General features: G+C 39.9%; 1 protein-coding gene across 2 annotated transcripts in view; it reads right to left on the bottom strand.

The window, feature by feature from the left end:
- The window catches only part of unc5ca (unc-5 netrin receptor Ca), a 178148-nt gene that overhangs the window by 47602 nt on the left and 109987 nt on the right, over nucleotides 1-20559 (bottom strand). For both annotated transcript variants that reach the window (XM_015340405.2, XM_015340406.2), the window contains exon 4: nucleotides 11302-11405. In XM_015340405.2, the coding sequence (XP_015195891.1) occupies nucleotides 11302-11405 (104 nt within the window). The remainder of the gene's footprint in view (nucleotides 1-11301; nucleotides 11406-20559) is intronic.

Raw genomic sequence — 20559 nt, 5'->3', positions numbered from 1 at the left:
AGACAATCAACAGAATCATCATTTTATTACTCTTTCGTTTCCCCTGGTGCCCCAGGTCATTTGAGAAGGATATAAAAACAGGGGCAGATAGACACTGAACATGCAACAATACAGTTTCCCATTACCATTTAAATGCATATTGAGAACATTAATCAAACAAGTGATTAAATAAATGGAGAAAGCCATTATGAGCCAATTATCAGATTCAAACTCAATCAAGCCAAGCTAACATCAATTTGAATTCCAAATCTCACAGCGATGCAGACAAACCCTTATGGAGGAATAAAAAGAAATCTTGAGAGAAATTCTAATTGCTATTAAGCCAACAATGCAGCAATATTGTGACTGGGCTCTGTGATACTGTCAGACTGTGACACTGTCCACAGACTACTGTGCCAGAGATGTGACGGTCACGATCTCCACATCAGTACCACAGACAGGGAACATTCATCAGACTTTGCCAGTGCCTTTAAACAACAATGTAATTTCTCTGCTTTGTTCCTCTGCCAATTTCCATGTAAACCGCTTATGAAATGCCTGCACTCTTCCTCCGAGCACCAGCCTGCCAGTCTTTACAATAAAAGATTCAGCCCTCTCCTCATAGAGAGAGGAAATTAGGATGGGGACAGTGGGGTGTCGCTGATTCAGCTGAGAAAATCCGCCTTTATCACACACTGCCTGACTGCCTTGCACATCCGCAAAGCACACACATGCCACAGGTGGATTTCTACATGTCCTCTAACCACACACACGCTACAGCTGGATTTTTACATGTCCTCTCACCACACACATGCCACAGCTGGATTTCTACATGTCCTCTCACCACACACATGCAACAGCTGGATTTCTACATGTCCTCTAACCACACACACGCTACAGCTGGATTTTTACATGTCCCCTCACCACACACACACCAAAGCTGGATTTCTACATGTCTTCTTACCACACACACACCACAGCTGGATTTCTACATGTCCTCTCTCCATACACAACACCACAGCTGGATTTCTACTTGGCCTCTAACCACACACACGCCACAGCTGGATTTCTACATGTCCTCTCTCCACACACACGCCACAGCTGGATTTCTACGTCCTCTCTCCACACACACGCCACAGCTGGATTTTTACATGTCCTCTCTCCACACACACGCCACAGCTGGATTTCTACGTCCTCTCTCCACACACACGCCACAGCTGGATTTTTACATGTCCCCTCACCACACACACACCAAAGCTGGATTTCTACATGTCTTCTTACCACACACACACCACAGCTGGATTTCTACATGTCCTCTCTCCATACACAACACCACAGCTGGATTTCTACTTGGCCTCTAACCACACACACGCCACAGCTGGATTTCTACATGTCCTCTCTCCACACACACCACAGCTGGATTTCTACATGTCCTCTCTCCACACACACCACAGCTGGATTTCTACATGTCCTCTCTCCACACACACCACAGCTGGATTTCTACATGTCCTCTCTCCACACACACCACAGCTGGATTTCTGCCTATCCCCTGACTGACACCACACATTTTTACAGTTTCAGACAGCCGTAAATTTGGAAGATTTTGAAAACTAAAGATCAACATGTCATTTCCAGAAATTACAAGACAAGCAAGGCAAGACATGTTTCTGGTGTGAAATACCTTAAGAAGGCGCCACAGCCGAAACTATGTTTCTTTTCCTTTCATTATTCCATTATTTTGGAATAAACCTTAATTTGTTCCTTTGCAGCCTAAGCATGCTGACACAGCTACTGTACCTACTCAAATGACAGGACATTTTTCCTTCCAAATTCAGTATGTTTCTTATAAAAAGCCCATTTGAATTTTGCAAATTATAAGGCCAGCTCAAGTGCGTGAAAATTGTAGCTCATGCCATCTTTCTTGTCCCATTCTCTCAGTTAGGTGGCATTATTCTTTCAAACTCCAATTCTTGATCTCTTGGTCTTGTTCCAAATCAACTGTATAAATTGCCTGAGTTCTGAAGAACTTAAATCTCAGCATGTGGCAAAAAGTCCAAATGAAAATTCCCACAAACTGAAACTCTGATTAATATTAAATATAAAATGAATAAAAACTTGCGGTGAGGGACATCAAGACTTCATATTCTTAAAATGCTTACTACACTGCAAAGTGGAAGCTAAGATACTTTCACTGTAACACTCACTGGAACAGATCATGCACTGTCACATCCCGAAAAATGATACTATGATACTCCATATTATTTACTTAAGGTACTTAAGAGTTTTCTAGAATTAAAAAGATACTAAGTGTCGACTCTCGAAACAGAGTCTAAGTGTTGACTCTCTGTTTGCGTCTTTGGTTAAAGAGAGACAGAAGTTTGGATTAGACTGAAATCAATACTGGCTTAAAATAACGACTCCAAACATTTTACACACATTGTAAGTCCTTGTTAGTGCTTGCACACGCTGTATTATTTTCCTTGTCCAGAGGATACAGCATAACCTACTGTTCCACAGACACCACTCAAAGGTGCAACCCATGGCTTTGAAATAAAATCCGTAAAGATCATAATGGAGATCTGAAGTACAGCGAATAGTGTTCCCTGTCACTGTCAGTTCAAATAAATGGGAAACACTACATTACCGACACATCCACATAACATAAAACCTATTCTTTTCTACAGTAAATGTGCTGAACTCTAACAATCTGCACAGCACACTCATTCTCCAAGGAATGTTTCCCAATCGAAAAAAATCAAGACAATCAAGCACCCCGTGGGAATTTGAAAATAAAAAACTCAGCCTTGTTCTTTCATTTCAGCAAACTTACACTCAGAGCCTATTAGCGCCGTGGTGCAGCACCACAAAAGCCTGGTTGTTTAAAAACAAGCAAACAACAATATTAATAATCAATTAGGGAAAGGAGCCACCTGATGCGACATCTTTGGAGATGTTCCAAGCCCAGATCCCTCTTTATCACAAGACAATGAAGAGGAAGCAAAGAACTGCAGGACTTTGGCAGAACCTTTCTAACTCCCATCCTCCACTCCTAAATGAACATGCAGGAGGTGCTAACACTGTCCATATGACCTCTCCTTGTCAGTGGGCTTTTCTAACGCAAGGCCAAGGCCAGGGCATGAAATGATACACCAGGCCCTCGATGTGTGAGTGAAACTAGAGTCTATTCTTCTTCTGCGAATAACCAGGAAGACAGGAAACGCATCCATAGCCGAAAAAAAGGCAGAGGTGCTAACGCTCGACAATCAATACCGATGCACACCCTGGGTGTCCGAGTTTGATGTGGCTGCCGAGAGAACACCAGTGAGAGAAGAACCTAACGTATCCATTTTTAGAAAGAAAACTGTCAAGAAAAGAACACCAGCGGATGACAGCCTTTCTGAAGGCCCAGATTTTGTGTTTTTAGCCTCATTAAAATGAAACACTTGCTGGGTCTTAAAGGGTAGAATAAAATCAGCCATCAGGAAACCAAGAAGCCATTCTGGCAACACTGTCAGAATAAATTCATAAGGTAAACAGAAATCTTTTGCCCAACCATGCTGTGCATTGAAATACACACAGTGCGAGTTTCTCGTATGCTAGCAGTAGTTTAACTTATAGAATAGTTGCTGAATCTGAGGTTTGGTCTTCTCTCTCACTGCCAAAAGCCTTTACAGACCTTGTGACTGCCCACATTTTTACAACTCTCTTAAAGACCTCTCTTTTCACTAAAGCCTATAACTTCCAATTAAGAATTCCTCTTGTTTTTTTCTAGGCCAATGAGTTGTGCTTTAAATATTGTTTTCTCTTTCTACATATACTGTATCATGTGTGAGCTATTATACCTTTTTTTTCAAGCAAGCACATTGAACAAGTAAGAATTCTTCTCTATGGATGAGCTACAATACAATAAAAAATACAATATACAGCATTTATATTTATGTGGTCTCAACAGCTATCATGCAGAACAACATACGTAATCAGAGCTGCAATTAAAAAAAGCTGCAGCAGTCTTCCTCCATGATTTATACCACCAAAGTGCATTTTGCAGCCCTCTTGAGAGCTGCCGACAATAGAAGAACCAGTGAACCCCAGGAATGGTTTTCCTTATTTTTCAATCAGGATTTTACAGTATAATGGATCAAAGTCCTAGTTTAACTGCTTAAGACATTTGACATGCAGTCGCAATGACAGGGAAAAACATTTCAACTTCTTAGAGCTCTTTCCCGCTTCCCTGACCTCAGGCTTCTGAAGAACAGAAAAGCTGAGCCAGAGTGAATACTCTCTGGACTCTCCAGGAGTCTGCCCAGAAACATTTGTCCCCCCCTTAAACACTCCTCCATTAGCCCCCTAGACCACTGTGAGGCTCTCCTTTTCCCCTTTTCAGAAAGGACATATGGAACACAGGGGTATTCGTCATTTCTGGTCTTGTAGGCAAAATCAAACTCTGAATATTATCGCCTCCAAAACTGATTTCATTTTCCATTTTAAAATTACATTTTTACTTAGATTGTGAAGCTCAAGGATAAAACCATTGCAGTTATTTTTTACAGACATTAACAGTAAGTGATCTATTCTGCAGATGCACTGCACGCCAGATGCTATAAACACGACTTCCTTCTCAGAGCCATAGGGACTGTTTTTAAAGTATATTAAGTTCTGCCCAGGTCATGGAAAGCAGTAGGCCTCTATTAAATGACTAAAATGTACTTATAGAACCAGGAAGCCCAAACCACTCTGAAAGCAGGTTAGAGTAAAGAATCTCATACTCTGAATTAAAGTGTTTCTAGCAAAAAAACATCCATAAAACATTTAACCCCTAAAGGCATGGTACAGACCAGATGGGAGAGAATCTTTGTCACAGTGCTTTATTTAAAAAAAAGAGTGGTCCTGGGTGCAGTGCCTTATCAAAGTCACCCAAATGCACTGTGAGCTGCAGCTTTGATACAGGCAATCACATGCTAGAGCCCCACAGTGAAAACAGTCATTTGCACCTGGTCAGACTCTTGAAGCCCTGATAATGAAGTACATCATATGGAGGATTGTTCCCACATATCGAACAATTGCTATATGTACACATTTTGAACAAGCAGCACTTAAGGTTTTTAGTTGCAGAACTCCTGAACAGTTCCATTAAATGCCAAATTTATCTGTCAGGGCAAAAAGCCTCTCTGTGCCAACTGGCATTGCTGGTCCTCTGCTGGCTAGTCACCCCTAACAACAGGGCAGGCCCGGGCCCTGTGAGAGCAAGGCTGCCTGGAGATGTCAGTATTTCATCTTCCTTGCCGTGATTTGAATTCCTCTCTACTTGAAGACCTCTGAACCATGTCTTTATTCAAGAAGAACTACAACCAACTGGAGGAGAAAAGCCATTCTTGCACTTGATTTTAATGCGTTTTATGGGCTTGCCAAATGGCTGTATTAAGTAGTCGTAGAAGGCTATTCATTTCTCTTAGTAGAGCTGTCTGTCTGCTTTCGCGGTTAATGAAAAGAGTTCATAAAGAAGATCAATGGAGGCCATTTGGATGATGTGCCCACACAAGCTCCCTCACCAATGCCAGAGGAGGAGAGCATGCTGATGAATATCACACTGTCCCTCTTGATTCTAAACCATGTAAGCACCCGCTGGCTTCCGCCCAGAAAAGCAGATAAGCGATTCCGTGGACTGGGTGTCTAAAAGAAGGCAGGAAAGGGGAGTATTTAAAATACAAAACTCATTTTCTGGCTGTAGTAAAAGGCATATCAAGTGATCATATACAAATGAGGGACGTTTTAAGGTTTTTATTAATGAACTCCTCGCCTTTCAGCAGGTGCAGATAATTTAAGCCAAGGAGTTATAAAAAAAGAACATTGTTCCAGCTTCTTGGCACATCATAGGTACTGGTTTTTCCACCTAGGGCTGAATGAAGTATAAAAACCAGACAGAATATTCTGAAATGTACTAATTACAAGAGATGCTTAAAGAGAAGACAGAGCGTACAAACCGCAAAGACCCAAAAGACACAGATCATTGTAGATGTAGAAAGAGTGAGACATAGGAATGCTTTAATTGCCTTCAGGGGCAAACGATGATCAGGGACTCACTTCCGCTACTGTACAGTATATTATCATATACTGTATAGCATAAATATATCCTCTGGGTATACACTGTTATATACAAATATACACCTTCAGCAGCTGTCCTTATTTGGGACAGGGACTTTTCTTGGACCGTATACATTAATCTTGCAAAATTCCTAATTGAAACTGCTCTGGAACCCTTTTAACTGGGACATCGTATCCTTGTAGACACTGTGATCAGAAGCCAGGCCCCAGTACCCTGTGCACGGTGTTTTGGAAGTGCCCAGGAATAATTTTGGAAATGGATTATTTTTCTTTGTAAACGATGGCTCTTAGCTTGCCTCCTCACAGCAGCAGTAGGATTGGATTGCTTCTTTGGGAGCTATCACATTCCCTCTACAGGCACCACTGGATCCTGGCCGGTGCTGGTTACTCTTGGTTTGGACTCAGGGTGCAGAGGGCTGGGCACATGGGAATTTGGAGTGCTGGTGCTGACATGGTCAAGCCTTTGTCGGCTTTAAATCTAGGGGTCCCTAGGTTAGATACTGTACATGGAAGAAAATAACAATAATTGTGAGGACGAGCCGGCTGGAGCACATGGGGAATTTTGTTCTGTATTATTATGCATTTTTAAATAATTTTCATACAAATTTGTTCACAAAGACCTGGTTTTCCTTTCAACCTTTATAGACACAGAAATACTGGGCTCGCTGGAGACACTGTAGTAAAATCAGCTTTGTATTCTGACCTTGAAACCCTAGTGCACATTTCCTTCATTTGGTTGGACGTTTGGGGCAAGAGAAAGGACTGTGCTTCTTGCACAGAAAAAACAGCCATGTCGAGATTCATTTCCAGAATGAATTTCTATGAGCAAGTGATTTATTTTAAAAAATGGCTTTTCTCCTTCTCATTGTGAAGATACGAGTGCTCACACACGGTAAAAACATTGATTTTGGACTTTTATTGTTTCTTTTCAAGACAAGATCAAAAGAGGAACTACTGTAAATGTCCCGTCTTGCTAAAAACCAAAAGGCAAATGGGGGCAAAACCTTATCACAAAATAAACTCATACTGTTGTTATCTGTATCTGAGTATTAAACTCATACAGTTGTTACCTATGAATAACAGCTCGGGACACTATAATATTTGGTTGACTGTCTTTAGTATAGTAATTACATAACTAATTACATACTCTGAGGATTTGCACAAGAATATACAGTATTGTGTATTATTGCTATCAATAAAACCATAATTTCAACAATTTACACAATGAATTAAAATTAAAATTACATCTTCAGATTTAATTTTAATTTCAGTGGGAAGTATTAGTCTCTGATTCCATTACTTTATGGAGCATTTTAACATCATATTAGAGGTTTCTCAAAGGATGGGCAAAGACTGGTTGTGATAAACTCTTCTGTGCCACGAGCATCAATCTCTTCCTCAAGCCTGACAAACCAAATAACATAAAAATAAAAGTGTCAGGATAGTTGAGCAGTTTTTTTTCTTTATCACACTCAATTGCTTCTCAAGCACTGACTTACTTCCAATTCAGAACTGATAAGACTGTTAAAAAGGCACTAAAGCTATTGTCATGGCAAGCACACAGAGGTTCTAATGGTTAAATGCAAGAGCCATGTAAGGTTGTCTATGCCGCGCAATCGCATGAAATGCTACGGTTGGAAAGTGCATCTTAAGCTGTAAACTTCAAGGCTTTAATTGACATTATTGCTTGCTCACTCTTAGACAGCTTTAAAAAAACACCCATTCAATCATCAGGTTTCTAGGGCACCCAACACATATAAAGACACATCTTGAGCACTTTATACAATCTGTTAAAATCAATCAAAAACAAGTTCAAATTTAACTATGAGACTGACCAGTCAAAAAGTGTCAACTTTGCTTTAAAACAAGGATGTTCAAGAAATGCAAGGGAAGAAGGAGAGATCAATTCCATGTTAAAAGGTAGAAGAAAACCACAGCTCCTCCACAGCAGAGCCAGAGAAAGATTGAGATATCTAAAGGAGCAAGAGATTAAAATGCCTGTGTATAAAGGGGAATATGAATTATACCAGACCCATGGAGATGGGTGCTTGATTGGGGTCTCAATCCCAGAAGTGCTCAGAGAAAGAAGTGCTGCACCATGCAGAGATACGGCAGTGAGCAACAATACTCTAGTAATAGGGAACCAATGGAGAGCCAACAAACAGTTACACTATGATGTCAAGTTTTGGAAGCTCAGTGGGGACAACATTGCAATATTTCTACATAACAGCTAGGATTCACCGTCTTGCTTTTCAAACTTTTTAAAAGACATCTTTTTTTTCAAGACAGCTTTTCAAACTTTTTAAAATTGTTATAATCGGCTTTTGATGAGTGTGTGTGCATTATTCTTTAATTCTTCTTTATCCTAGTGAGAAGCTCTTGACAATGAAGTTAAGATGTGAAAAGAGCAGCTCAAGTGAATGAAGCTGCTCTACGAGATGATCTGAACTAGATAGGTAAACACGAGAGATGTGTGATGGAACAACCAGAGACCGTGCAGCTGGAATTGCTAGTAACTGGACATTCTGTGGAGAAATGCACAAATTATTTTCTGTTTTTTGTCTTCACAATTGGCTAAGAAACATTTGTGTAAAGCAAATGCTTATTTGGATTTTTGCTTTCAATAAAATGTCCATGTGTTCCCATAGTTATGACCATGTTTACACATAAGTGCTCAAATCTTTATTGATTCTGCTTTCAAGTTGTTAATACTGTAAATCTAGTATGAAGCCAAAAGCCATATAAAAGAAGAAAGCATGAGCCATGCATAAATGAAACGATTATTAAAGTTAATTTTCTTTGGAACACTGGTGATTAAAAAGTATAATTGTTTTTTTTTCTAGTTGAGCAAACTGATAGATAAGCTTTGTGGTTTAATAAAAGGAACGGTAACCCTTCATTATCAAGTACCATGGTTAAACACTCAGATGCTCTACTTGCAGATCAATTATCGCTCAAGCATTCCTGTATGTGGAATGCTTATGTTGTAAGACAGCCAAAGGAAACCGCTAATCAGGGCTTTTCTGGCAGCCCATGTGACCAACACCAAACTTAGCAGGAGAGGGCTTCTCTGTGGTCATATATCATGCCAACTAGGTAGTGCTGCTACAGGAACTACAAGCAAGAACATATCATATTCCAAAACCATAAACATCTGCCCCGCCACTATGCTGTACAGATATGGATCTACAGACACTTTTGTTTCTCATTTCCTAAGGACCATAGCCTTCTCATGTGCCTCTGACCAGGCAGCAAAGGGCAGCACCAGCACTGGATAACTAACTCCACACACTCAGAATGAAGGAAAGGCAGGCTAAGAGGATCATGTTTCCAAGAAATGATCATATTCCTTTACATCCACTATGCTTAACATTTATGGTAAACTGCCGCTGTCCTAACTTTAACACGGATGAAGTTCAAATGCTGTGTTACTGTTGTGAACACAGAGTGGAATCTAACAGAGAAAAACAACAGCAGATATGTGTTTGGCTGTTGGAAGAAATATGCACATTTTGCTCTTCACCCTTTTCCATCTCTAATATCATGCACCACAGAAGTCATAAATGCTGAGTCTTCAGCATCTCTTTTAAACATCATAAAGAACTTTTCTCCAGCTCTAAAAATGAGATGGAGAATTGCAGGCTGTCTCCCTGCACTCGGCACTAATCACTAACCTCATCCTGTCCCCGACGAACTTGGGATTCAAGAGTATACGCAAGATCCTTTTGTCCTTTAAGCTCCAAAAAACCTAATCTTGATAGGAGGGATTTATACAAATTTACAAATATGTAAGAATTTGAAAACAAAACAATCTACATTTGGCTGGTTCATCAGTGAACACTCTCAAATATAGCTCCACGTGTCATGGCTTTAATCAGCTACCTGTATATCAAACATGAAGACAATAAGCTAATTTTAAAATTATATATGTCTAACTACATGGACATAGGAGTATAGCACCATATGGGGGAATCACATGAAATTCCCTCCAAAAATTTCATGGAAAATTACTGCATCTAGAAACAAGCAAACGGTAATTTGCTGATGAGCAAATCAATAAAGAATTATTCACAAATTCCCTAAATATTTAACCAATGATTTCACATTTACAGAGCTATTTAAGGATTTAATGAATTCCTGTTTTCACGTTCCTACTGTAAGAGTCACACTTCATGGCATGAGTGTACTGTACTCAGTCATTCCTGTGGAAAATGCTACGATCTTGGTTGCAGACCAGTAGCCCCAGAGTGGTAGGAAATGTGACAGCTTGCCAAGTCTTGAAGACATAACTGTGTGCCCAAACAGACACCAAAAAAATAAAGACAGGCTGTAATTAATGCCCTAAAAAATTTGTAGTGACTCACCCCTGTGAAGATCAATCAATGCTTGTCTGGTCCATAATTGGCCATGTTAATTACACAAGCAACCGCAGTCAAACTATATGTGATATTTAGTTCAGTGTAATCACCATCAAAAATGTGCCACCTTATTAAACAGAACAGCTTCAATACTAAATCCACATCCAGTCACAAAACAGATTTAAACATACTGTAAATGTTACTTGCTTTCACTTTTTAAAGAAGCCTGCTTCTGTAAAAACATAACTTGCATAGTATTAAAACTGTAGAAATGAAATAGCTCATTTATTTTTGTTTGTTTTTTTATGTTGAGATGCAGCTTACAGATTTTTTTGAGTTGTTCACAACAACAACAAAAAAACAATCAAGCACAACTAAAAACCTGAAAGCTTTTACGTTGGTGCAATCAGGCCCATTCTAGGGGAAAGCAGCAATCAAGATAACTTCATTTTTCAGCAACTGTCTCTGAGGACTGAAGGCTTTTAGTAAGCGTGTGGAGAAAAGATCCCATCCATTACTGAGTATAAACCAATTTACCCTGAGCTTTGCAGAGCTGCTCATTTCTGTGTCACTTACTAATTTTATTTGAGGCTCACCAACAAATGCTCTCGCACTGTTCTTGGCATTTTGAATTAAGAAGAAGTGATGGCTTTCTGCCCTTCAATGCATTTGAATGGACACGGAGATTCATCAATCTGTTTCCATTCAATCTCTGCCTCCTGTAAAGGTTGGTTAGTGTTCGCTGCCACTCATTTATCACTCGCTCATTGAGCGTTGATGATTCTAAGTGCCCCATATCCAGACACATCTCTTTGGCTGCTAACGTCAACGGCTGTTAAAGAGAATGCCCTTTGACCCTCACCTCAGCTCCGGGTATCCCCTCAGGTGGGCGGCACTGCAGAAGCACTTCCTGTTCCAGGGAAACCTCCTTCCCCAAGGGTTCCTGCTCAAAGGTTTTCCTGAGATCTGAAACAAAGTCACAAAGAGAATCATTTAACACTTAAAACACACACAAGACCCCACAAGGAAACCACTTTAAAAGGGCTGCCTTGGAACACAGGCACAGACCTCAGACTTCAAGCAAAAGATGTCAGAACGTACATGACTTATTTCTGTAAAGCATGTAATCCGATTTTTTAAAACGTTTATTTCTCCTTAAATTTAAATCATTGTTAAATTTGTTTTTGCAGTGCACTCACATGCGGTCCCTCCAGGCACTGAAGACAAGAATGTCTTTTATTAATCATCAACGCAAAAGGCGAAATTCCTGTATCCTGAAACCTGGCACAGAGCGGTATTGAATTGCAGCGTCTCAGGAGACTTTGTTGAAGCAAACCTGGGCTTCCCAAGAAATCTGACCTTTTTTGCTTTCTTGTGCAAAAAAGTCATTCATAATGAATGTTGTACTCATTCATATTAAGTTCCCATTAGCTTCAAACAAACAAAACAGCAAACAAAAAACATGATAAAAATAATGTTGTTTTCACAAGTTACTATATTTACTGTTAAAATAATAATGCTGTGCTGCTTTAAAATAACACTTAAAATTACAAACAACAAATACAAACCTGTTTTTCTGCTACAAGTTGCAGTTTAAATGCACTTAGCAGTTAAAATATTTGTTGATCAGTTAAAAGCTATTACAATTGATTCCCATTCTCTACAATCGACATTCATATTAACATGGTTATTCTTAAAGATCTATGCTCCAAGACACAGTCTGATCCCATGAACTCTGAAAGTAACTGTGAAGGTTTAAAACTGCAAAAGGCAACACTCTGGCCTGATATCAGTGATGCCCCAGTAACTGAGGAGCAGAACAGAAGCCCTTATCTTTGGCCAATCGACAGAACTTGCTATGTGTAACTTGTGAGTGTGTATTATATATCCTGCACTTAGCTGATATGATCTGATTCTATTTTAACAACAACAAAGAAAACAAGCTTCCACAAAATCAACAATGAAGTCCTTTCCCCTCCGAACCCACAAGGGAAAAAGTGTCCCAGGTAAGTAGCAGATTGTTACACACAGATTAAATCACACTGTGCCCAGAAAACCAGGTGGAGATGCTGGAACATAATCAATGCACTCTACCCCAACAGAAAGCTAATTACATGAGATGATAAAAGTGTGGTCACATTTAATTCAACTACTGAATCAAAATATTCACTGAACCCTGGCATTGTCTGTTGCAAGGCTGAAAAATAAAGTACCAAATTTAGTACAGCTAGTTGACTTTTGAAGCAGGTCTCATTTATGTACTAAGCAGGTCTCATTTATATACAGGCTGAACAGAGAATGTACTATTTTAAGTATTGTAAAATAATCACTACATCTAGGGTGAAAATAGTATTTTGCTAGGGTTTAGCAAACCCATTAACTTTGTAGATAACTGTACTCACTACAGGTATGTACCACACACTGGTACAGAATGTGTACAGACACAAATGATGTAAAGGGCCCACAAACATATTGCACACTAAGAATTGGTTTTCTGTACTTGAATGTTCTGTTTTCTGTACTTTAATCTCTATTGGGATTGCTTTTGGAATAGTGTGCTGTGTTTTTGCCTTAATGACACAGTAATTCCTTTCACTGCTCTGAATGAGTCTGTCACTGATTCCACCCGTGTGCTTTCTTCTGCAATGTCTCTTGGACGAGCAGGAGAGGTACAGTAGGAGTGTTCAGTGCTGAAGACTGCAGTTGTTTAATCTGTTTCTGCTGAGACACCCGGGGGATATCCTGTCTCATCTTTGTGGAGGGCGACGAGGGACAGACTTCAGACGCCTCCTGGGCAGAGCTAATTCAGTGGTGAGTAATGAAGAGCTCTGAAAAAGAACACTTATCAAACGTCAGACTGGATGGAAACCAGAGGCATCCTGAAACTGCAAGGCAACTGTCAACGAAAGATTAATTCCCTCCCTCCCTGGACCCGAGGCACATGTTCCGTCTCAGTCAGTACTCCGATATCCAACCGGACAGGGAAGGAAGTCAGCACCAACAGATCAACCTTGATCAGAAAGTCAAGTTTTTTTGTTGTTGTTGATTTAATAAGAAGCCTTTCTTTCAAGCTGATTAAATAGGTGAGCGCTGAAGGAAAGAGCTGCAGGCAGCCTGCGATTAAGGCAGCAGTCACGGAAGGCAGTCTTTCCAGGTCATTAGAAACATATTCCAGTTTCTGTAGAGCAGTTGTAGAGATAACATCTTCCTGAAAAGAATGAAGCTCGCGCACCGTTTCTTCAAACACTTTTCAATCACATTTACAGAGGTTAGACAGCTCATTTTAATGGGAAAGCCCTGATTTAGCGACCTAAATGGTTCCCTAAATCACATGAGAGAGTGCAAACCTACTTTAATCCAGAGCCACACACATTACAGAATCCTAAAAACAGACGTCAGGCTACCATATTCTAACTCATACTGCCCTCACTGTTGTTATGTTATTTAGAGCTGCCTCTTGAGAGACTAGAGCTTAGATTCGGGGTCGGCCTCAGAATTGTGACTCCAACTTCAAAGATGGCTTGTTATAATTAGCATCATTCCGGATTCCTCTTTCCTGATGTAACTTTTATATTAATTTTGCAACTTTGACTGATCCAACAATCGGCACTTCTCTCAGAACATAACTTTCACTCAATATATATTTCATGAAATAGTGCTCTTCCTGACCTTTGTTGGTGATGGTTGTTATGTTGGACTCTGCAGCAAATCAAAATTTCCTGAAGGAGGTGAAAATACTGTACATTTTGAATTAAACTAGAAGTAGATTAAGTATTTTTAAGAATAAGTTATGCAATTAAGCCAAATTAAATAACATTTTAATTTAATTTTAATCATAATTACTGTGAAGATGAAAACGGATGTGAGGGCTCCTCCTTTAGATTAGACTGAATTTTGTCTCAACACAGCCTTGGCTGAATCAAACATGCATGACTTCAAGCACCTTGTCTTTTAGGTTCTAAAACATAAGAAATTTGTTTTCTAGGCTCTAAGAAAGAAGAAAACACAAATTATTCAAATCTAAAACAAAGAGTAAGAAAAAGTTTCAGTCCTCCTAGTTACAGTGAAACTAGGATTGATTTCAATGGGTTTCTCTAGACTCCACAAAGAGGAGAAAAGAACAGAGTGGGACTTAGCTCCTTCCACACTTCTGAACAAAGTGAAAGAGAAAGACAGATTCTGACTAAGGCCCAGTCTTCTGGGTCAGATCCAGCCCTCTGAGTGAAACTGCAGCCACTGCCTAAGCTTCCCACTGACAATCAGGCCAGCCACTGTTTCTAATCAATCTAAATGTGTACAAGCCAGGCTACTGGTAATCGTCTCTGAGAAGACCAGAATAAATGTGACTCGCAGCGCTGTCATGATGTAAGCAATAAAAAAGAGGCATTGCAGTGACTCTCACGGAGGCCTGCAGTGCGGTAATCTGTCAAAAGGAGAAACTAAGAGAGCCTCTTCAATTTTCCGCACTCCTGGAACATAAAGAATAGTCCAAAAATCCAATAAAGTTCTTATTACATGTTGACTTACCAGCATATGTGTATAACACTGTTACCTGGGTCTCTCTTTCTGCCCTGACTGGTGCTCAACCTGACCCTGACAAGACAACACTCCAAGGAATGTCCTCAGTACTGCTTGAGTGACAATAGTTTCCTTGCAAGATGAAAATGGAACAGTGTTGCCTTGGATACCCTCTGTCGGTTTGGAGCCACAATGAATATTTGAGGCATGAACTGGACCCTACAGAAGTCCGCATGACAGCCTCTGCAACATGGTGCAAACCACGAGCCACGGATGAAGCCTGTGTGGATGATGAAACTGATGAGCTTAATGAATTTAGCCAGATCGTGTGAATTGATGAAACTGTAAGTGGTTAAGTTTCTTTAACACGTTCTCAGCTGCAGTCTGATATACTGTAACTAGTGCCCAATTATTGTTCAGCACTGGATTCCCACCTTTGGGAAAAACTGCCTTAATGACAGTGAGCATGACAAAATCAACAAACTGAATTTCTTGTCACATAAAAAGGAAAACGGGTTGGTGAGGCTGGTTTGGAATAGGACAACGGACATATCAGAAAAAACGCGACTTGTGCGTTTATGTTTGAAAGATGTATACATTTAATTGTATTGGAATGCCCAGTCTCCAGTCCCCTCTCACATGTATCCACTACTACAGCTAATAATAGAATTTGTCCTACATATGGACGCTGCATGGTTATTTTAAGGACAAGCCCAAAGAAAAAGAAGTCAAGTTTCAGGTCTTTGCTGCCTTAGAAACATATTCTATCACCTGGGGTGAGATTTAACAGAGTCTTTGTTAACCAAGATACCATGAAATACTGTGTGGGAACTGAGGTCTTTAGAACACAAAAACCCCTGAACACTAGGGTGCACAGAACACTGCATGATGCGAGTTTGTGTGTGTTTGCTTATGTGCCTAAGCAATTGATTTTCTTAAGAAATCACACTGCACTGCTGTGGGAACGCAGAAGTCTATTTCAAAGTTTTCTTAAGTGCATTCCTAATTTGGGAAAAAAACGTCAAAGGCTCTAAGCATCATTGATTCCCTTCTAAAACTTTGGAAGCCAAGACATCTAAACCATGGCATTATTATTTAATGTTTATGTTATATAGACTGTGAAATGGCAATATTTTAAAACATCCGATATTATTATCAATATCATTATTATTAGTTATACCAGCAGTTCTAGAGCTCTACAACATTTTTAAGTTTTTAGGTTATTTGGATATGGTCTACCAGGAACAATTATAATAAACTGGAACAGCATGGCTGAGTAGCTTGTTCCAGACTTCCACAACCAAACGTACATTACCTCTCAGGAAATCACAGCCCTTCTGTCACATGAAAATTACCTTTGCAATTAAAAGAAACTTTGTACTAGTCCTGGATCAGCAGTACACAACCTGGGTAAAGCCTGCATTCAACTGAGACCATCTGTCCACAAATTGCAAATTACGAAGGTACTGACTTTATCTGGCTTTTTTTGAGAAAGAAAATATTTCTACTCTATGGGAACACACCATCAGGTCTTGGGTTTGTAATTTGCTAGGAGCATGTGCAGATACGTTTTAATTCCTTTCTTTACTCATCCGGCAAAGTAGCTCTTTTCATTTCTCTTCACAGAGCACTGACTAATTCACACGCACTCTGGTAGATTCTCTTCCATTTTATGTGGCAACCACCTTGAGACACTCTTTTATCTCCAAATAATTATGGTTTCTTGCAATAGCTGTGGTAAAATCTATTCCAAACTTACTTGATAAATCAGGTCCTGAAATTCCACTTGCAGCTCTTACCCAAAACCGAGACTTTGAAAACTCAATTATATTCCAAGGACTTCATTCTCATACATCAAGTCAACTGACTCTCACATGTTACCGATTTCCCAATAGGTGTGTTTTACTATTCTCAGTCACTCAGGCGTTGTCCAGTCTGCCAGATCTGCCCTCTCCGTTTAAAGACCCCTCAGCTGCATTTTATCACAGGGCTGGCACCTCTGAGCACAAACTGAGCTACTGTTTGCAGAGGGCAAAGCTAACTGTCTGAGTGACAAATTTAGCAATATTAGAACAAGCAAATACAGAGTTCAAAGCCCCAAAAGCTCATATGATACAAGTTAATAGTTTCCCACCTAAATTGATCTCATCTCCCTCTTGTGAAATTAATATAATATAGTATGTTACCCCCTATCCACTCTCCCTGACTCATTCCTAATGCACGGTGTGCAAAAACGATGGGATAATTTTCAAGCCCTTTCCTGTTTGTTATGAGTAAATTTCCATTAATATTCAAGCTAGTAGGCAATTTTCTGAAGAATGCCACCAATTTGCTTCTGAATAAACCAATAAAAAAAGCACTCGTTTAATAATATTTCAAGAACCCAGCACGTCTCTAGAAACCACTTTTGCTTTGTTTACAGAGCCAGTGACAGCAGCCTTTACCTCTAAATGCCTGTTTGTGTCATTGTCAGTCAGCCCACTTCCACACACGACTCTGCCTCAGAGCCATCCCAATTACTCCTGATCCAACTAGAGCTTTTCCTGGCAATGTCGTTTTTGCTTCAAGACAGATTTTATTCACAAATAATTTTTGACTCAGACTGTCTTTGCAAGCCAGGTGGTCAGTAATGTGATAAGGCAGCACTATCAGTGTCAGCAGAGACTACGCTGGGAGCCTGGTTTGAAGTCAGGCTCTGTCAGGATGAAAAAGGATCCTTTTTGCTCCTTTGCTCTCTCCTTTTGGAACATTTTTTTTCTGATTTTAAAAGATCTCAGCACAACCTTTTCTCTCTTTTATCAAGAAAGTAACTCCTTACCACAGTATTAACTGGTTCTAACACAGCCTACCAAGGAGAGGAGGCCATTCAGCTCATCCTGCAAACCCACAGAGAAGGCAGGACGTTGCTCCCGCCACCTCCTGTGTGCTCATCTGTTTGTCTATTTCTTTCCCCCTTGTTTTCAGCATGTTTTTCTGATCTTGGGTAAAGTTAGCCCTGCAGTGTGTTCATAAGAATAAGCCAGGGGGTGCATGTGGACTGAGTGTCACAGTGCCAGGTACTCGCCTGGTTAGGCTGCTCATAGGAGCCTCACAGCAACACCAAAGTCAAAGACACAGCAGCACAGCTGCAGATGTAGGGTGACAGGCTCTCCAAGCCTGACCGCCACTTTCACCTTATTCACTCTCTCACCTATTTCCAATCTGCTGCAGGTACAGAGAGTCCATTTCAATCCCTCAACTCAAGTGTCACCACAGCCTCGACAGCCACAACTGTCCAGTGTTTCTGACTGACGGTTTGTTTGTGTAACTTAACAGACCGCTTCCGCTTCTTGAACTGTGTTATATTGCTCACCTCCTTCTATTCTTTTTTTCCTTTTCCTTTTTTCCCCCTCTACCAACCCCTCCCACACCTTGAAGGACAATTTCAATACTTTTTTGTTGTCACTCTCTCTCTCTCATCTTTTTTCCTGATTCTTACACTCACTTCCATACTGTACATTCAATTTCTTTTCCTCTCTCCTCTTCATTTATTTTCTCTCTTTGGTGTGATGATCAGTGTGAAACTGCATTACAATATTATCTGTAAACGCAAAACAAACACACTCAAAACAAAAGGCAAATACAGTGAAAAACAGGTGTAGCCAAAGGAAGGATGGGAGGTGAAGCAAAAACTCTGCTTGGTATTCCACAAAGTTACAGTTTTAATGTTCAAACCCACAATACAATAATACTATTAAACTGAAGTTGCACCGGATGTACAGTAGAAAAAAGCCAAATCAACTAATAGGTATAACATCAAATATATGATGTAAAGATCTAATAATTTAAGCTGGTAGGGAATGTAAGTACATGTAAATAAAGATACCAATAGCAAAGAGTAACATTACAGGAGATTCAGCTAATACAGGGCTTAAACAAGTAGGACTGAAGTGATGGACATGTTCTTTTTTAATTACAACATTACAAGCAGAAAAGAAGTCAAGCATTACGAAAAATGTCCTTCAGTGCGATACTCCCTGAGGGTTCAGTCTGTAAGCCACACGACAGACAAGTTTCCTGAGAACTGGATGACGGCTGTAGAGGATTTAAGCAGCCTCTCCGAAGAACAGTTCATAGTCAACTCCATACCTTTTTCACAGATTTTTCCAATGCAGGAGGACACACCGCTGTCATTCTTGAATTAAAAATTAAGAACCCGCAGCTGGTTTTTTTTAGAGAAATAAAAACCTCACACAAATGCCTGTGTATGAGAACTCTAAATGCCTTTAATTGCTTAAATGTCTTGAATGTGAAAAAAGGCAGCATTTAAGGTTTCTATACATATAATCCAAAATAAAACACAAGTTAATTTTTGCCTGACTCTAGGAATCTGGCACTTTTCTGCGCTATCCTGCTCCTTCTATACCTCCTAGATCAGGACTGCAGGATCTAGAGGACGGGAAGACCCACCCTGGAGACTGAAAGACTATGCAGAAACCGTTGCTAGATCTAGAATTTTTAAATGAACCATTAGGACTAATTCTGTCTCAGGAGGATTTCAAAAGCACCTGGTAGGTGGAATTAATTGGTCAAATTCAATTCTGGATGGGATTAGTACACAGAAAATTATTTGCCTTTTTTCCCTCATCTTTACTCTTCTGATTTTAGCTAACTCACTATTGTGTTCTTAGCAGCTGTCTGCTGTCATCAATTTCCACTGCCAGAGAGAAAGAGTCCTTAGTATGTCCGCATGACTGGAGATTTCAGAGCAGCAGAGACTGAGTAGTGACATTGCAGGCTGACTGCTTAGAGAAATCTCTCATCCCATCAATGTTGCTACACATCGTCCGACACACAGCTGACCTTGCATTAACAAATGCTGGCTGCTCGTTTGAGAAGCGCATTTTCACTCTCTGAATTTACGTCTCTGGTAATTCTATTACACGCTCACTGATCACAAGTGCTGAAAGTATTTTCTAATGGAGCTGAAAACTAGCTGGCGTACGCTAAGAGTGTGTGACTTCTCAAGATCTCCTCCTAGTCCAGGGTGTGTAAAATTAACAGCCATGGAATCTGTCACTTTGTGGAGCTCTTGCAAAGCCATTTTGCATCTGCATAAATTTCAGAGTGCCACCCTCTAGGATCAGTACAGACAACCCTGTGGAATCACAAGTGTGCACCTCTTCTCAACTCTCTATACACAATAGACATAGGCAGGCATGTGCCTTTTCAATACATGTGTTAATGAAGTATAAAGAAATGAATGCAATAAAGCAACAGGATTTGAATCTAAATCAGTCCCTTAAAATGTAAAACTCAAGCTTAGCCATCCATTTGGAGGATGAATAATTTACATTTTTGTCACCTGATGCACATGATCCTACACATTCAATATAATCAGAAAATGTGTTAGATGTAAAAATCAGTTAACTCACGCACTGACATAACAAGTCTTCAGGAAAAAAAAGACAAAATAAAGTAACAGTACCACAGAGGATTGAAAATTAAAGACTTAAATGCCTATGAAAATCCACTGAATTTGTTTAGAGCTTTCCATCCCAGGGGATCTCAAAGCATCCCTTGATACTTGTACATACACGAGTATGTTGTATATAGCCTTTAT

This window comes from Lepisosteus oculatus, chromosome 3 (assembly GCF_040954835.1).
Source record: "Lepisosteus oculatus isolate fLepOcu1 chromosome 3, fLepOcu1.hap2, whole genome shotgun sequence".
Lineage (NCBI taxonomy): Eukaryota > Metazoa > Chordata > Actinopteri > Semionotiformes > Lepisosteidae > Lepisosteus > Lepisosteus oculatus.
Note: the sequence above shows the minus strand (reverse complement) of the source record. Positions and strands in the feature narration are given on the sequence as shown.